The 19,891-nt window shown below is 36.1% G+C and overlaps 1 protein-coding gene and 1 non-coding gene across 2 annotated transcripts; both read right to left on the bottom strand.

Annotated features, from left to right (window-relative positions):
* Positions 1–4: 4 nt before the first annotated feature.
* On the bottom strand, positions 5–111 carry LOC113757638. Its single transcript, XR_003466440.1, has one exon. It is a non-coding gene; the product is annotated as a small nucleolar RNA R71 (small nucleolar RNA).
* Positions 112–18,004: 17,893 nt separating this feature from the next.
* Positions 18,005–19,877, bottom strand: LOC113757637. Its single transcript, XM_027300789.1, has 5 exons — positions 19,269–19,877; positions 18,976–19,110; positions 18,525–18,799; positions 18,116–18,382; positions 18,005–18,032 (listed from the first exon to the last, which is right to left on the bottom strand). Exons 1-5 carry the CDS (start codon positions 19,875–19,877, stop codon positions 18,005–18,007), a joined length of 1,314 nt encoding a protein of 437 aa, XP_027156590.1.
* Positions 19,878–19,891: the final 14 nt, after the last annotated feature.

The following is a 19,891-nucleotide window of genomic DNA, read 5'->3' as shown; positions in this document are numbered from 1 at the left end:
TGCTAGTTTGAGGAAGGAGATCTACAGTATTAAACAGTATCCCGGGGAGTCCTTGTATGAATAGTGAGAAAGATTTAACAAGTTGTGGACTAGATGCCCGCAGCATCAAATTAGTGAACAATTGTTAATCCAATACTTCTATGAAGGACTCCAATCAACTGATAGGAGTATCATTGACGCTGCGAGTGGGGGAGCTCTGGCAAACAAGACACCGAAGAAAGCGTGGGAGCTTATCGAAGTCATGGCAGAGAACTCCCAGCAATTTGGCTTCCGTGAGAGCAACCCTACCCGTAGAGTCAACGAGGTAGAGACTTCATCCATACAGCAACAACTGTCAGAGTTGACGTCTGTTGTTAGGCAATTAGTTATGAGAGACACGCCGCGAGCGAAAGTATGTGGAATTTGCACGAGTATGGACCATTGCACGGACACGTGCCCCATTTTGCAAGAGGACGGGACGAAACAGGTAAACATAGCCGGAGGCGTGCCCGCGCCCCGCACGCAGTGTGACCCGTACTCCAATACGTACAACTCGGGTTGGAGGGACCATCCCAATCTCAGTTATGGGAACAGGTAACAAAATCCATTCCCGAATCGTTCACCAGGATTCCACCAGTCATGGCAAACAAAATCTCAACTCTCGTCCTCCAATTCAGGAAGCTCCCTGGAGGATATTGTCAAAAGCCTGGCCACGACTACTACCCAACTTCAACAGGAGATCAGATCCTTGACCGCGAATACCGCTCAGCTCCAGCAGGACACCAAAGCGGGCATGAAGGACCAAGATGCTCGGATAAGCCAACTGGCAACTGCCATCAACCGCTTGGAGTCCCACGTTTATGGGAAATTGCTATCGTAACCCGAGGTAAATCTCAGGAATGTAAGTGCCATGACACTGAGGAGTGGCAAGGAACTGGAAGGGCCTAAAGTGGAAAATCCAAAAAACAAAAGTGAGGAGGAGATAGAAAAGGAAATCGAAGAGGAAGGACGTATTCGCGAGAATCCTAAGGTAACCTTCACTTCTCCATCCACTATTAAATCTAACTTACCTCATTTTTCTTGCAGGTTGGAAAAGACAAAAAAAGTAGAGAAGGAAAAAGAGCTTTTGGATGTATTTCGAAGAGTGGAGATTAACATCCCCTTACTGGATGCATTCAAGCAGATACCTAAGTACGCCAAGTTTCTGAAAGATCTGTGCACACATAAAAGGAAGTTAAGAGGAGATGAGCGAGTGGCCGTGGGAGAAAATGTGTCAGCTATGCTTCAAAGGAAACTCACACCAAAATGTGGAGACTCAGGTATGTTCACAATTCCCTGCAAGATTGGAAATACGCTGATCAGGAAGGCCATGTTGGATGTAGGGGCGTCAATCAATGTGATGCCAAAAACTATTTATACGTCCCTAAATCTAGGGCCACTAAAAGAAGTTAAAAAAAAAAGATTTAACTTTATCAATTAAATTTTTAACTTTTTAATATTCAATTTTATTACTAATTTACTATCTTTTATATTGAGACATTGAGTGAATTTGATATTAATTTATTTGAAATATAAATATATGGTTAGGCAAGCAAGGTAAAGGAAAAGAGATTGTTACCTATAGATTGGATCCTATGATGGGATGGAAATTCCAGAATTACCATCAACTATTGGAAGAAAATTACCTAGTATATATACACTATATGAAGATGATGACATGAATGATATTGACTTTGATGAATAGTATTATTTTATTTGTCAGTTTATTTCTAATTATTGTTGCTATTCCTTGCTATGTATTATAAGTAATATGGTTGCTAATTTGGTACTTTTGATACTAGTTAAGTGTGTTTATTGAAACAATTAGCCTTTGAAGTTTGTGTTTACTTCAATTTATCTGTTTGTAATTTAAGTGCTCCATAATGTGGGTGACTTTTGAATTTTGACTAGTTCATTTCTAAAATTGAACTTTTTGTAATTTTAATTATTCTGCTTTATGTGTTTGTAATTTAAGTGCTTGAATATTAACTTTGATGAACATGCAGTTAATTATTCTGTTTATTTATATCTTCAAATGACTTTTTTATAATACATATCATATTTATATATATTTTTAAAAAAAATTCGCGGGGCTTATGCCTCACACCTCAAGGCTTTCGCCCCATTGGGGCGGATACTAAATGATCCCCCCAACACTTTCACCTTTTAAAACATTGAGGACTAAATTAGGACACCACAATATTATTTATAGCGTAAAAAAGAAGTTTTTAAAATTTTGAGGGGAAGCAATTGCCCACCCTCATGAGTATGCGGCTCTTACCCTGATCAAAATTAATCAGTTAATACTCGAAACTAGGCAGAGATGGAGAGGTAGTAGTAAGTAGGTATTCCTTTAAGAGGTAAAATTTATAATACATACGGAAAAAAAAAAAGAGATTTGATCATTAGGGTATTCCATCTGATAAGGACCTGGTAGATATAAGAGAAGAAAGAACACGATGGAATCCAATTGTGGCGCTGAAATTGTTAACATTGCAGTTTATTAAAATTTAAGAGGGAAAAACTGGAAGGATCCAATGTGAGACAAGCTAATGGCCTGTTGGGTAATCGGAATTTTGTGGATAAGCCTTGTTTTAGGTGGAGAAAAAATGGCAGCACCAATATTTACTTGTTCAGCAAGAAGTTGAACGTAAAGGCTGTGAAGGTTGTGAAACAGTTGAGGATTAATTGTGTAAAGGATGAAATGTTACCCATAGTAATTTTGTATTTTTCTATTCTACTTTGTCTAAACTGGAAATCAAGTTGGCTAGAAATCAAGTTGTCAAAGAAAGTTGAGGTAAACAAAATACCAACTATAGAATGATGAGGTACCTTCTTTGATACTGGTTTATGTAATAATTATACATATCAAGGCAGTTCTCCAAATGCCTTCTTGCAGTTCCCTTTTGTAATAATTTGCACAAAAACGCCCCATACAAAATAGAAAAGTGAGTAACAAGGAGATATTTTTGTTCATTCCTTAGTCAAGTTGGAAGCTTGCTTCCAAATTTGACGAATGGCCTTGAAGACAGTCAAATTTGTTTTCGAAAAAGATTCCAATATAAATGGGGACAACTGACAAGAAGCTCCAAAATTTGGGCTGGGGTGTAGAATTTCTGAATGTGAGGTGGGTATTTTCTTGTTATTCAGAACCAGCATCCAGCTGTACCGGGTTTGTTGGATCATTTGAGGTGCGCATGGCTTATTGAAAACGGAAATGGTGGCCATGTAATGATTTATGAGGACAGATTAACAGAGCTACAATCTCCTAGACCTGATTGACGGAACATGATGACTGATGAGAAACAGCCTCCTTGGAAGTGATTTGCATAAAAAATATATCTCTGGGTCCATGAGAGTTATCCACAAAAAGATTGAAGTAGCTTATGTTCACTTTGCTATGTGCGAACCTCGCTTCCACATCTGTACTACTGCTGCCATTTGAAGTAGAGATTCCCCATCCAGCATGATTAGCCATCTCGGCCGAGTTCGATACGATTCGACCGAGTCATAACTGGAAATAGAGGCGAGCAATACAATACCGATTCCTGAATTATGAATAATTTTATATCTGTAGCGACTCACTTTGACTCGACCAATATTAACCGATTCGAATTCGTGATACATGAAATCGGCCAAAATATTCGAGTTAACTCGGAGTCGATTTGGATATTTGTTCAGATGGTGTATTTTATGATATTTTCTATTTTTAGTAATTTTTCAGAATTTTAAAAATTTTTATGTGCTGTAATATGTGTATCATCCGATATCTAATCTTATATGCGATGACGGACATGGAACAACCGTGACCGCAACCTGCAACGGCCAAGCATGCTATCCAAGCTGCTGAGCGCTTGAGGGACTATACTTCTCTTTGAAAACAATGAACCAACAGAACCACAGGAACCGCTCACAGAAGACATTCGATTGGAGAAGGCATCCTTGCTGGATACAAAAAAAAAGTTCAGTCCTCAAGTCCGATGATGGAGCCAAAGTAGCCTTGAAGATCCAACTCGGAAAGGAGCAAGGCATAGCAGCAAGTGAAGATGCAGATCGACTGTAGAGGCAGACCCTTGAGGCTAAGGACAAGATTTGCCTTCTGTGCACTACATTCAGGTGGGTGATGAAATCTACAAAAACCCCCAACTTTACAGTCCCCAGTTTCCATATATATAATACAGGCATTCAGGTTGGCCAGGTGTCTGGGGAAATGCATGTTCCTTCTGGCTGCTTCCTGAAGGACCAGCAGCTGGAGCCGAAGGAGACATTTGAGTTATTCCATAAACAGGACCAGCTTCCACAGCAGGTTGGGTACTTGCATTGGAACGGGAATAACCATATTTACCTGGGGGAAGCAGCACGGGACCATGCATTTACCTGTGCGCAAAACTCGAGGTTTGAAGTAATTTTCATGAAACTCCTGTCCAATTTACTTGCATTGTGAAGTACACTTTGGATTCGATATTCACTTGAATTTTGTCATTGTCAGTAGCTCAATGCCGTAGAAGTCACAGATGAGATTCAACAAAAAATGTACAAAATTGGTGAAAGTTTTAAACAAGTAATGCCATGTTTGCTCTTGTTTGACTTGGGAAAATTATTAGGTGTTTAAATAGTTTCTTATTTAAAATAATGTTCTTTATAGTACAGAATTTAGTGAACATTTCTACGTCATGCAACAAACGTGCTTTCATCCAAAAAAAAGAAAGAAAAAAAAAGAAGATTGAATACTAATTTAAAGTCATCTTGTTTAATTAACTATTAACAACTTGTCAAATTGCATAGTTGCATGATTTATTAATGTTCATTTACGTTAAATGTATGATCTAGATCACTATACTGGGCAAACAACTTGACATTATACATGTCCTTTTTTAAAAAAAAAAGAATATGAAAATGGTTAGAAAAAAGAATTCGAATTCTTAGTTCCACAGATATTTAATTGATTTGGTAATCAAGCCAGTGCAGAAAAGCGGCTCAAACTTTCTGAATCCCATCTCTTCACTCCCTAACTTGTGGGATCAAGATCCTCTACAATCAAAATCACAATGGCGATTGCAAGGAATAGTTCATTGTAAAAAATGTAGTGATTTAAAATTAGATTATTGGAATTGAATTTGTAAGGACAATTTCAATAACTGACAAAAATTGTTGTTCTTTTGCATGTTGTTGTCTTAATGTCTACATTAATTTGTTTAGTACTTACATTTGTTATCCGAGTCTAAACTATATAGTGCAATTGCTACTGGTTACTACAGAAGCCCTGGATCCTTAATAATTTCGTCAAAATATCTAAATCAATGATTAAAGTCATGTAGCTTCAGTCTTCAATTTTTGTCGGCCTTCGGGCATGATCATGCTTATTGCCCATTCAACAGTCCTGCATACTTTGGAGAGTCTCCAGGCTCGTTACATTGAGGCTAAACGGGGTGGTGCCACCCCCATTATATCCTGGTTCAAGAACTTCCTAGGCCTTGATTCAATCTTTCCTTGGCCAAACAATCTGCGCTCATATTCCCTTCTCTCCAGGTAAGTGTAAACTTCTATTTTTCTTGAGGGAGTGCTATATATAAGTCTTGTAGTTTGAGTGGGTGCAAACTATTATAATATACCTTGTTTAAGACACCATAATATTATTTATAAGGTAAAAAAGAGGTTTCTAAAAATTTGAAGGGATGCAATTGCCACCCTCCTGAGTATGTGGCTCTACTTCTGATCAAAAGGAATCAGTTAATACTCGAAAGTAGGCAGAGAAGGAGTAGTGAGTACGTGTTCCTGTAAGAGGTAAAATTAGGAATACAGATGGGGAAAAAAAGATATTTGATCCTTAAGGTTTTGATATCCTCCTTCACTTATGGTATTCCATGTGATAAGGACCTGGTGGATATAAGAGAAAAATGGCAAGGTGGACTCCAATTGTGGAGCTGAAATTGTTAATGTTGCAGTTTATGAAAATTGAAGAGGGAAAAACTGGAAGAATCCAGTGTGAGACAAGCTAATGGCCTGTTTGGTAATTGGAATTTTGTGGATAAGCCTTATTTTAGGTGGAGAAAAAATGACAGCATCAATATTTACTTGTTCAGCATGAAGTTGAATGCAAAGGCTATGAAGGCTGTAAAAAAGTCAATGATTAAAGGTGCAAAGGATGAAGAAGTTACCCATAGTAGTTTTGTATTTTCTATTCAACTCGGTCTAAACTAGAAATCAAGTTTGCTGGAAATTAAGTTGTCAAAGAAGGTTGAACTAAAGAAAATACCAATTATACAATGATGAGGTTTGCTTAAGTGTTTACCTGCGCACAATATTCATGGCTCGAGGGTAATTTTCATACTAATTATCTTTCATTGTCACAGTTTAGCACCACAAGAACAAAACAGGGAGCAGCAGCACATAAAGCAACCAAAAAAGCATTAAAAAAAAAAACAATAGCTGACAATAGCTATCAATAGACCATCGTCAAAATTACCTTAGATCGATACTAGACTAAAGAGTCTAAAATGTACCATAGACCACTCAAGGACAAAACATCAAAACAACAGTTGCCCTTATTGTGAGTACCATTCAATGCAGAGACAAGGAAGCCTCCTCTATTTACTTGAATTTTGTTCCTTATTGTCTTTTGTGGTGACTGCAAAGGAACTCAAGTAAGGGTCTTTCTTGTTGTGTCTATTGAGAGAAACTCAAATGATTCTTATATGTTTCATTATAGTTTTTCTTTTGTAATTTCATGTGAATTTGGTAAACAAGAATATATTTTCTAAAACGTAATAGTTTAATACCACGTATGTCGCACGTGACATTGCCATCTAAATGTTATCTATAATTTGCTATTTTAAAAGCTAATCTTGATATTAATTTACGAAGAAACTAAACAAATGATCAAAATCAGTTAAACTCCCTCCATATTATTGTCAATATCATGTTTTACATTTTTACCATCCCTAAATTAGAGTCATGCTACAATTTTTCCTTCCAACCTTTTCATCTTTACCCTCATAGGTGCATGTCACAGAAGTTACACAATTGCAAATCATACAAGAGTAAATTAGTTGATAATCAACCAAACACAAAAAGAAATAAATCAAATTTAGCTAAAAAAGAAACACTATAAGTCTTTTCTCGCTGTTCATTTTTAACTAGCTTGTTTCTTCCTTAGATATGCCAGTTGTATTTGGCTAATGCTTCCATATAACTCTAAGTCTAACATGGTATTTTTTGACCTTTTATGCATCTATTACCTTTTTTCTTCTTTTTTTATTCTGTTCCAATTGTTTCTCATTGAAAAATTGGGTATTGATTGATCTAATTTTATTTTTGGATGCATTGGAGAGCCTCCAGGCTCTTCACATTGAAACTAAACGGGTGTTGCCACCCCCATTATATAATCCTGGTCCTTGACTCGAGCTTTCCTTGGCCAAACAATCTGCACTCATGTTCCCTTCTCTCCAGGCATCAGTAAACTTTTATTTTTCTTGAGGGAGGGCAATATATAAGTCTTGTAGTCTGAGTGGACGAAAAATATTATAATATAACTAGTTTAAGACACCACAATATTATTTATATCATAAAAAAGAGGTTTCTAAAAGTTTGAGGGGATGCAATTGCCCACCTGATAAGAGTTTATTTTACGTATTTTTAGTGTGTTTTATTAGTTAATTTTGGTTTGATTATTTAGTTTAATAACTAAAATAACTAAGGTTTTGGTAAAAAACTACATTTTATGTTAAAATGGCTAAACATTGCATTTTATGGATTTTTATGGGAAAAACTTCATATTTTGTAGGTTTAATGATTCAATCATCAAATGAAGTGCATTGAGAAGATATTTGGATGATTGAAGATGGATTAAAATGGTGAAAATAAAATATGAAGTGTAAAAAGGAAAAATGCAATTTGAATCAAGAAAAGTCAGGTTTTGACAACTTTGACACGTTTTGGTATTTTGACTATATCTGGAGCTACACTGATCGGATCAAGATGATCTTGGTACTATTTTGAAGCTAAGAGATATATCTACATTTGGTATGAAGACATCAAAGTCCAATTCAGCCGTTTTCATAGTCCAAAAGTTGAAATACCGAAATTCAACTCAGCTGTCCAAAGTGGAAAACAGAGCTCTGACCAGTGTTTAGTATTTCGATCATATCTCAGGCTACAAAGCTCAGATTTGGATGATTCTTGAAGCATTGGAAAGCTAACTCAAATGGCTACAACTTTGATGTTTTACAAAAAATCCAGTTCAGCCTTTATGATAGAGAAAATCGCAGCTGAAGTAAGGACAAAGTGAATACGCGAGTACACAAAACGTGACTTGTAACCGCGTTTTGTGTAGGCGCGTTTTCCGGCCGCAATTCTGCAATTTTGCTCAGTCAATTCTCTTGTGCTCTGACTACTTTCCAGCTACAATCTACAAGAGAATTCGATGCACATGCTTCAGAAGACAAAAGGGCAGACAAGGTGGCTTATTTTCAAGTCAAAAACAATGGTTTTTGACTATCTTAACAAAAGGAGATTTGAAGAATCATTAGAGCAGAAATTTTGGACTAGAGAGGAGATTTTCATCAGCTTATATGCAGAGACATTTGGGAAGACCAAAAAAATCATACGGGAGAAGCTTGAAGAGTGCAGAAATGTAGTTCTTCCATTTCCTTAGTGTAGGATAGTGTAGTAAGTGTAGTTCATCCATTCTTGTATAATGGCTAGATTAGGATGAAAATGGAGATGAAGAAAGAGAAGTTGAAGCTCAAGTGACATGGGTTATCTCTTCTCCAACTCTTTATCTTTTGTATTGGATTCTTAAATATAGTTAATATACAAGTTCTGGAATTTATGTTATTTATGTGTTTCTAAAGTTTATGCCTTGGGTTTGGTTGAACTTTCTATGAGTGTTAGTGTTTATCATTTGGCTATTTAACTGCTATGATTTGAGCAAGTTATTTAGCACTTTGGCTCTTTAAATCATGATTAATCTGGTACCATTAATTGTGATTATCTAAGGTGTTATTTCTACAATGAAAATTGAGATTTAACATTAGTTCAAGAAGTGCTAAACATAGGGAGTACACTCACGAAAGTAGAGGTGCACCTATGTGGTTTTTAGTGATTCATTTCATGTAATTTCACTGCAGAAATGAACTTGTAACTAATTTCATAACCATGAGAATAGGTATGGATTAGTTATAAGTATAATTGATTCATTACGAAAGTAGGATTCAAATGCATAAGGAAATTACACCATAATTAGCCTAGATGTAGTAATCAATGATCCAAATATAACATGTGCATGAGTAGTTAGGGATACCACAACCTAAGGAGCTTTTATTTGTTAATTTCTTGTATAAGTGCAGTAGGTTAAATTTCTTATCATTCATTGATAGTCTAAATAATAGAGAAGCTTTAGTAATACCGGTAATTGTTCACTCTTCCTTGTGGGATCGACCCGATATATACCCTAAACTACTAGTTGATCTGTATACTTGCAGTGAACGGGTGTAATTCGGTATTTTTTAGCTTGCACGTATGTAAAATACCCATCACCACCCTCATGAGTATGTAGCTTAATATTGGAAAGTAGGCAAAGAAGGAGAGGTAGCAGTAAGTAGGTATACCTCTAAGAGGTAAAATTAGAAATACTTATGAAAAAAAAAAAGATATTTGATCATTAGGGTTTTGATATCCACCTTCACCTTTGGTATTCCATGTGAATTGTGATAAGGACCTGGTGGATATAAGAGAAAAAAATAAAACTAGGGTTGAACTAAAGAAAAAATCAATTATACAACGATGAGGTACCTTCTTTGAGACTGGTTTGTTTGAAGTGTTTACCTGTGCCCTACATCCATGGCTTGAGGGTAATTTTCATACTAATTGTCTTTCATTGACACGGATTAGTACTACAAGAGCAAAACATAGAGCAGCAGCACATAAAGCAACCAAACAAGCATTAATAGACCATCGTCAAAATTACCTAAGATTCATAAAATTCTTACAGTCACGTGATACTAGACTCAGAGTCTAAAACATACCATAGACCACTCCAGAAAAAAACATCAAAACTACAGCTGCCCCTGTTGGGAGTACCATTCACAGCGGAGATAAAGAAACCTATATTTACTTGAATTTTGTTCCTTGTTGAATCTTTTGTGATGACTGCAAAGGAACTCAAGTAAGAGTCAAGTGATTCTTATATGTTTCTTTATAGTTTTTCTTTTGTAATTTCATGTGAAGTTTGTAAACAATAATATATTTACTAAAACATACTAGTTTGGTATCACGTATGTCGCATGTAACGTTGCCATCTCTAATATTACTTGTAACTTGCTGCTTTAAAGGCTAATCTTGATATTAACTTACAAAGAAACTACACACACTACAACAAAAAAGGCCTTTAGCGGCATTTAAAGGTGTCAGTATATAATATCTAACCTGACACTTTCTCTATCCTGACACCCAGGGCGAGTGTTGTCCCTTCCAATGTGGGGATAGCCTCAAATCTTTAGCAGCATTCAAATGTGTCAGGCAAACCATGCTGCTATATCTTTACCTCTGCCAACAAAATCCTTTTTTTGTGATAATAGAAAGTGTCTGTATAGCGTAGCACATCAGTAGGGAATCAGTTGGATATCAAATTTATGAAGGCATCTTGAGTTGTCTTAATATATGGCTTTAAGGACACATAGCCATGTGAATCTACAATGTGTTGGACGACATGCCCATTTGTTGTTAGTGTATTTCGGATCTTAAGCTATGCTGACACTTTTAATTGTCAGGAGAATTTTCTCTGTTTTTTTTTTTTTATAGAAGCAACCTGCAATTAGTCCTCCCTGCTATACATTCCATCAACCAGAATCCCAAGGGACTTGTAAATTTATCCCAAAGAGCAGAATGCATATAGCAATGTAAAAGAAGAAGTCGCTACTGAAATATAATTCATTGAATTAAAAGTCGATAACAAGTACTAAAATCGCAAACAAGTGCTAAAAGCAAGTACTAAAATTCCAAACAAGTACCAAAAGATTGTCATTTACAATAACTTGAAAGACTTTCTTGTGCACAAACTAAAAGACTCTCATCCCTAACAAGTTGAAAGAAGTAGAAGTAGCTTCCAAATTTTCCATTTTGTTGAGACTCCTCAGTCATAACCATGAAGTCCCCATCATTCTTCAGCTGTTTCCACCTGTGCACAAAAGACCAAGGGGATCATTAGATCATCATAGCTAGAACTAAAATTCCAGAAAATCTGCTATGTATTTAAGTGCATATCTCACCAAATGACAAGGCCAAGCAACTGGTGCACCAAGTGCATCTTGAATTGTTTGCTGCAAATCATACGGTCTAATCAATTGCTCACGTGGACTCATTGCAACTTGTATCTGTATTTCACACCAGTTTGGCCCAAGAGGTTGTCCCCCGACCTCATCCAATGGATTCAGACTCCGTAAATATCCCTTTGCCACGATTTTTGTTGGGTCAAACAAACTTTTTAGTGAAACCATATTCCCTACCTAGCAAACATCCAACAAGTACAAGAATCAAACTCATGCCAAATTCCAGATTACAAATACAAAAGTTTAGAAGTTGTAAATATTTACTCGAATAGGTCGTGTGGCTCGCGATGGAGCATGGCTTGACACATTGTTAGATGATGATGAAGGATGTCTCGGGCTGTCAATTGGAGAGCCCCTTCCGTGTTGAACTAAAACCATTTTCTTCAAGCTGGCTATTTCATCATCTTGTCGCTGAAGCCTTTCCTCCAAACGGACCAATGATGACTGTTGTTGAACACTTATACGGTAGCATGTGTTACGACTAGGAATGTCTTCCCATAAGTCCGTTGGATTCACACCGTCACTAAACAAGCGAACATGACCATGTTTGTCTTGCCCAACCACCTGGGCAAATATATCATCACGACCAACTGGATCTTGCGAATCCGATGGAAGCTGATTTTTCAGCTCAGTCATTTTTTCCTACATAATAAAGGAAAACACTTGTTATTGCAAAAAACTGTCTGAAAACATCCATGGTAGAATTGATAGGCTTGTGTTCTGGGATCCTTACCAAATTCTCAGCAACTATGGTACTTGATGGAGTTCCATCGGCATGGGTATAAAACTTATTGAACATTTCTACTCTAGTAGGAGGTCTTCCCAACTGTTTGGACTATAAGAAATTGAATCGTTTTAATTATAGTTTTAGCATTTAGCATATAATTAAAAAACAAGCTAACATAATGAAACATGTACGAGCAAAAAGATTAGCAACTAAAAAGTTGATGAGGTATCACCAAGTGGTTCCGAAGATGAGCAAATGATTTTTTTCCGGTTGTGTGGTTCATCTTCTTCTCCCCTCTAGCTTTCTTGTTCCTCTCACTTAGTTTCTAAATTTCAAAATCAAAAGCAAGATTACAGCATTGAATAAACACAACTTTATGAAGAATGTTGTAGCTGATTTGTACCTTTGCTTCTTCACTTTTCCAATAAGCCCAAAGTTTGATCCATTGCTCTTCCCGTACCCTTATGTCCTTTTGAAACCGAGCTTCAGCATTTGGCACGGCAGGATCAAAATAGTTAGCCTTTAAATCTGCCTTCCAGCTTCTCCATTTTTTGCCAATAGATCTTAAGGTCCAAGCTTCCAGTCCCATAGGCAAAGCAAACCTTTCCTGAAACGTAGTTAGCAACAAGAAAATCAACACAACTTCACAGTAATTTTTGTACAAAGCATACATAATACAAAAGCTACCATTACCTTTATCACTTCTAACATGTCCATTTTAAGTTTCCTTGGCATCTTAAGCCATGTTTCAACATCTACTGGACAATACATACCATTCCTAGCCAAACTGCCCAAGAATTCAGAGAAAGAGGTTTTCTCACTTATTGGGATCCCATTGTCATCGAGTTTAATCTCAATCCGTGGAAGTTCCTTAGGCCGACCCCAAATTTCTTTCATAAATGTAGGGCCTCGGGTTTTCTGATGTACTTCACTTGAATCATTTGTAGTTTCTTTTCCTGTATAAAATAAGAAAAAGGTGCAAGTTATGAACATAACAAAATGCACTTCTGGAATTGGTTCAAAACAGTTAGTAATACCTGCATTGTCCGAGTTGCATGACATGAAGGTGGTGTCACTGGAATGTGGACCTCGAGAGTCCTGATTTGGACTTTGTTCAGTTGCTTCATGCCTTGTTCCAAGTGGAGATTGTTGAATTGGAGAGTTCTGGCATGCTCATGCGACTTGGAACCTCCATCAGCTTGTTGAGTGACTTGGTCACCTGATTCATGTATTATTCCCAATGTAGAATTCTGAATTGCAGATTGAGGTGCCCGAGCAGCTTCTCCTTGCACTTGTTCAATTACATTTTCATGGCTTGTTCCAAGTGGAGGCTGCTGCCTTGTTTCATGACATGAGGGAGGTTGCTCAATTGGTTCATCTCTCAATCCATTTGCAGCGCGCTTACATTTTCGACCTCTACGGGCCATACCTGCATAATATTTGAGTGAAGAAAGGGACAAATGTAAATGTTTAAAATTTATTGGAGCAAACACTCTACCTATAGTTTCTTTAACTTACAAATGCTATTATAAAGAAGTACTACTTAAACAATAAACTGGCATGACAAGTAACAAATGGCATTCTTCAAGAATAAACCAGGGGAAGACTATGGAGCTGTCAACAGAACAGAGAAACAAATGGGGAATATAGATTCAGTGCAGCAACTAAGTTGCCTATGATCTGAGATATGTAAATTTTCTTTTTTTTTTAATACCAATTTTTCTACAAAACTGAGTAGGTAAACTCTGCATTTAAGGATTTGAGGCACTTAAGTAGTTATAATTGAGGGTTGTTTCAACCTCTGCAGCTTAAGGATTTAAGGATAATGTATTCTACCAACAAATACACACACACACCAAACTTAAAGTCTTGTGAGATATATAAACTAAGATTAAATCATTTCCAACCCAACTCAAAGAGTAAAGCTGGTTAAACTTTTCATTTCTTCCTTCTCGGCCAACTCAACTTTTATTCACCTTTGTTGTTTAATTTCTCTCAAAATTCACTAGCTTTTCAGGTCTCAAGTTTACTAAAATGAATCATGAATGACAGGGTCAAGATGTTATATACCAGATTGCCTTAGAGTTTCCAAATACACCATATCAAACCCAACTCATTGTCACTTCAGCGAGCAAACAAAATTCCAGCAATATACCTCCTAAGTTTCATTAACATTTCATCTTTTATTGGATGAAAACACTAAGCACTCAGTATTTATTCTATCCTTGCTTAATCTGGATCAAACAATATGTACCTTCAACACATAATTCCAGCAAAAGCAACCGTAATTCAGTCCTCAGCTAAATGCAGATTTTCAGTAGCTAAACAGTCAAGTACAAGACTGTTTTCCTCCCCCCCCTAACTTCCTTACTTTCCTCCTCCTAACTCAACATGCAGGGAGTAATTATCCGACTAGTTTTGCAAGTAAATATTCTATAAGATCAGAGATAAACATATTCCATGCAATCCTAGCATAATTCTCCATAGAAAATTCAGATAACAAGCTGTAACTCAAGTAACAACTCTCGGTTATCACAGTTTTCTTTTCCCTTCAACTTTTAATCATTTTAAATTTCAGTTCCAGCCACAAATCACACCCACAGGCTCATAACAGACAAAATAAGTATAAAACCAGCATTTTCCAGCAAACTTTATACCAAAATATCCACTCAACTCCAAGAAATTCCATCGGTTAAGCTGGAAAGTGTTATGACAGTCATGCGATTTCCTACTCAAAACTCCAGCCATTAAAATTAGATTTTTCACCATGAATTTCACATGCAATTCCAGATAATGAATATACCACCACCACCCCCCAAAGCAAACACTCTACCTAGAAATGTGCTTCTCAGAAATGGAGAAGATGCTTGTCAGAGATGGGAATCGAATAGCCAAAAAACTAAATCTACCATGCAATGCAAGAACATGTCTACCATGCAATGCAAAATTAGACACAAAATACTGAAATTACCTCAAACTATGGCTTGAATCCCTAACTTCTCGGTTTCCCCAAGCTTCAAGATCTGAACTCCACCCACCACCCAAGCTTTGAAGCCCTAATTTCTGATTTGTTGCCACCAAGCCAACACAACAGCCGAATTAGGGATTTGCCTGGTGCGAGCTCAACCAAGTTACCCAAATGGGTGCGAGTTCATGGACGGCAATTGACTCAAATTGGTGGTGCGAGCTTGAAACAGAGAGAGAGGACAAAGGCAGAGGACAACAAGAGAGGGAGAAGATGTCTGAAATAAAGGCGGTACTAATGACGCCAAAGTAAATTAGTCAAGCCTCTTGAATTTTTCAATTTGCCGCGCTACTAATAGCAATTTTTGTGTGCTTGGGCAAAATTTCGTTAAAGCTATATAACAACTAAAAATCTTGTTAAAGCTATATACAATATAATATAACAGCTAAAAATTTTGTTAAAGCTATATAACAACTAAAAATGTAACAAATAAAAATTTTGCAAGAGCTATATACAATATAATATAACAATCAAAAATTTTGTTACAACTATATAACAACTAAAAATATAACAAATAAAAATTTTGTTAAAGCTATATATAGTGTAATATAACAACTAAAAATATAAAAATAATTAAAAATTCAAAAGAAGCTAACAAAAAACATTCTTTTAATCAAAATGTTTTCGCTTACTCAATTTATTTTATGCTGCTAGCAATTATGTACGGCTTGTAGTCTAACAAGCCATTGGAAGGATCGAATTAGTTTATGAAACAAGAAAATTAACTTGTGAATACATGAAGTTTCCATTGACAAACATTGGGATTAGAATTGATTGAACATAAACATTGAATATATATATATATATTCAATGTTTTCAATTCCAAAGCAATTGCCATTGAACTTTGTGTTAATTAGAAACTTCCTATCACTTACAAGATCTTACTATTGAACTTTTCAATGATTAACCTTAGGCTTACACTTACAATGCATTGATTGAACATAAACATATATATATTCAATGTTTTCAATTCCAAAGCAATTGCCATTGAACTTTGTGTTAATTAGAAGCTTACTATCACTTACAAGATCTTACTATTGAACTTTTCAATGATTAACCTTATGCTTACGCTTACAACACATTGATTGAACATAAACACATATGTATATATATTGAATGTTTTCAATTCCAAAGCAATTGCCATTGAACTTTGTGTTAATTAGAAGCTTACTATCACTTACAAGATCTTAATATTGAACTTTTCAATGATTAACCTTAGGTTTACACTTACAACGCATTGATTGAACATAAACATATAGTATGATCGGTTTGATCGATTCGATCGTGCTTGATCGGTTCGATCGTGTCTCCTTTTCACTTTGAAGGATAATCTAAAATTGTGACTAAACCGATTAAATTCGATCAAAGATCAGTTGGACTAGAAAGCTCTATCGGAATTAACTTTTTGTATTGTTATTGGTTTAAAAAATAATTTTTTCATGGTATTAAAAAATTATTTAAGAAATTTATAGATTAAAGTTTCAAAATATTTCTATTGATCAAAAATTAGACCTCGGCTTATTGGGAAAAAGAATTGGCCATAATATAATGATTCACAAATGTAATATTACAGCTTACAATTAATGGAATTGCTTATAAAATAATGACCAGTATTTATCCAGCCCATTGGGCTCTTAAAATGAGTAATGGGTTCCTTGGAAAGTTGGATAGTTTTATGTTTGGTCTGAAATGATTTGCACATTCCGTACGTTGCCAATTGTTCTCCCCAAATCATAGCCTCGATTGCCAATTGTTGTCATGCCATTAAAAGAAAAATCATTCCAATACCATTTTTATGAATAAGACTGACGATTACTAACCAAGACTAGAAATCCAAAAACTGGACCATGGGAGTATCAATGAAAGAAAGGCCTTAAAGAGGCAAATTAATACACTAGTTTTAACTAATAACACCAAGTCTTTTATCACATCTGTCAGAAGGCTTAACATGACAAAAAACTAAGAATGTCGGTCATATTAGTAAAATACAAAAAAAAAATGCAAAACCCATCGACAAAAGGAAATAAAGCCTAGGCCTAGCAATTGAAACAGAGAAGAATAGGGCCAGCAAGCTTAGCAACTATAAAAGATACTAAATCAGATTATATTGGGACAAATCAACTTCAATCCCGAGTCCATCCTCACGAACCCAACTAATTTCCTCATTTTCATTCTCAACAACAGGATTGCCAACATCACTTTGCAAATATGTCTCAACATCCATGATTGTCCCCATGTTATATCCAGCTCTTGCAGTGGTAGAGATAACAACTTGCCAATCCTTATCAGTTGGATCTGCCACATAAAAAACCTGTGATGCTTGTGAAGCGAGTATAAATGGCTCAACATGAGGCCTCACGTTTGCAAAATTGACTAAAGTAAACCCATCAGCATCTTGTTTCATTCTCGAACCATTTGATATCCAATCACATTCGAATAACACCACCCGACGACCTCCGTAAATTAATTCAATCATTTTTTTCAAGACGCCGAAGTAAACTAGTTCACTCAAAACTGGATTTTGATCCCTTATACTTGCAAAATTGGATGTTGTTGCATTGACTGTAACACCACTATTCTGCGTTTTTCTTTTCTTCTCAACTTCTTTGGTGTGAAACCGAAATCCATTAACAACAAACCTGTCATGTTGGATTCCAACAACATCTGGACCTTTAGCAAGGAACCTCAACTCTCTCAACACCGAAACATTTTGAGGAAGTTCTAACTTGTCAATCTGTAAAAAAAAAAAGAGTAAATAAATAAATAAAAAAAAGATGAAACTATATTTGAAGTCCTACAATTCAAATTGTACTTAATATTCAGAATTTTACTTACATGTTCAGCAAACCAACATGCAAAATTTTCGCTGTGCAAGCGCTCTTTTAGATGCTGTGGAATTTGAGGATGTCATTCTTCTATCAATATACGATGCTGCCTAGAAGTACATGAGTCAAAATTGTAATCATGCATTGAATTCTACAATAAAATTTTAATGCATCAAGTTGTAGTTGAACTTACTCTATGTAAGGTGTGACAGCATCACAATTAAATAAAATATACTGATGTGCTTTACTCAAGATATGAGCATCAAAGACTGTTGGCTTGCCCCTCCCCAAAGGATGTCCTGATTCAGAGAATATATCTAAACCATCTTCAATTTCCTTATGTACTTCTTCATTTCTGCTTGGACGATTGAATTTTGTCTCAACATAGTCCGCAAGATACAATGAGCAAAAGTTAATGCATTCTTCTGCCAAGTACCCTTGAGCAATCGAACCTTCAGGCCTACTTTTATTTCGAACATAAGATTTTAATGTTCCTAAGTACCTAAAGTATCATCATTCCAACCTCTCTAATTAGTTCCACAAATCAAAGAAAGCAAAAAAGGAATAAACATTTAAGGCATAATGAGAATTACAAGCAGTACCTCTCTATAGGATACATCCAACGATAATACACCGGGCCACCTAATTTCACTTCAGTTGCCAAATGAACAACTAAATGCACCATGACATCGAAGAAGGTTGGTGGGAAGCATTTCTCAAGATCGCAGAGTATGACGGCAATTTCACTTTCCAAACGAACCACATCTTGAGGACAAATAACTTTAGAACAAAGCTGCCTGAAGTATCTACTCAATCGAATCAAAGGATAGCGCACTGATTTTGGCAAAGTCTTTCTCAAAGCTATAGGCATCAATTGCTGCATTAGGATATGATTATCATGACTTTTAAGCCCTGAAATTCTTGGTGGTTTTACTCGAACGCATCTTGAGACATTAGCTGCATAACCATCTGGAACTTTCACTTTTTTAGCACATTGCAAAACATAGTTTTCTGTTTTTTATCCATTGCAAAGGAAGATGGAGGTAAGTACACCTTTCCAGGTTCTGTCTCAATGGGATGCAGCTCTTTTCTTATTCCCATTTCTCTCAAATCACGGCGGGAATTATAATGGTCCTTTGCTTTATCCTCAATATCCAGCAATGTCCCCCAAATATTTTCACAAACATTCTTCTCAATGTGCATGAAGTCAAGATTGTGTCTTAAGACATTATCTTTCCAATATGGCAATTCAAAGAAAATACTCCTCTTTTTCCAATTGAAAGGCAGCTTCGGATTACCTTTCACAAGTTTTCCAAATTAATTTGCAAGTCTCCCAATTCACTCACAATCATATCCCCGGTTTGCAAAGGTGGTCGCTTTCCATGTTCTTCGGTGCCATCAAAGAATTGGGCTTGCTTTCTAAATTTATGCTTACTATCTAAGAATCTCCGATGACCCATATAGCAATATTTGAAACTATGAGTCAACCGTCGTGCATGAGTGAACTTGTGACAAACAGGACAAGCATATTCACCTTTAGTGCTCCAGCCAGATAACATTGCATATCCAGGGAAATCACTAATGGTCCACAACAGAGCTACATGCAATTGAAAATTTTCTTTTTGGGATGCATCATAAGTTTGAATGCCAAAATCCCACAATTCGGTCAATTCTTTAACTAGAGGCTGTAGATAAACATCAATATTATTCCCAGGAGAGAATGGTCCGGGTATTAACAAGGACAACATGAAGTACGGTTGCTTCATACACATCCACGGAGGTAAGTTATATGGTATTAAAACTACAAGCCAAGTACTGTGTGTAGAACTCATGTTGTTGAATGGATTAAACCCGTCAGATGCCAACCCCAATCTAACATTTCGACAATCCTTAGCAAATTCTGGATGTAGATGGTCAAAAGTTTGCCAAGCTGGAGAATCAGCTGGATGTCTCATACAACCATCTTTTG

Source organism: Coffea eugenioides, unplaced genomic scaffold (genome assembly GCF_003713205.1).
Source record: "Coffea eugenioides isolate CCC68of unplaced genomic scaffold, Ceug_1.0 ScVebR1_3175;HRSCAF=4340, whole genome shotgun sequence".
In the NCBI taxonomy this organism is placed as follows: domain Eukaryota; kingdom Viridiplantae; phylum Streptophyta; class Magnoliopsida; order Gentianales; family Rubiaceae; genus Coffea; species Coffea eugenioides.
Note: the sequence above shows the minus strand (reverse complement) of the source record. Positions and strands in the feature narration are given on the sequence as shown.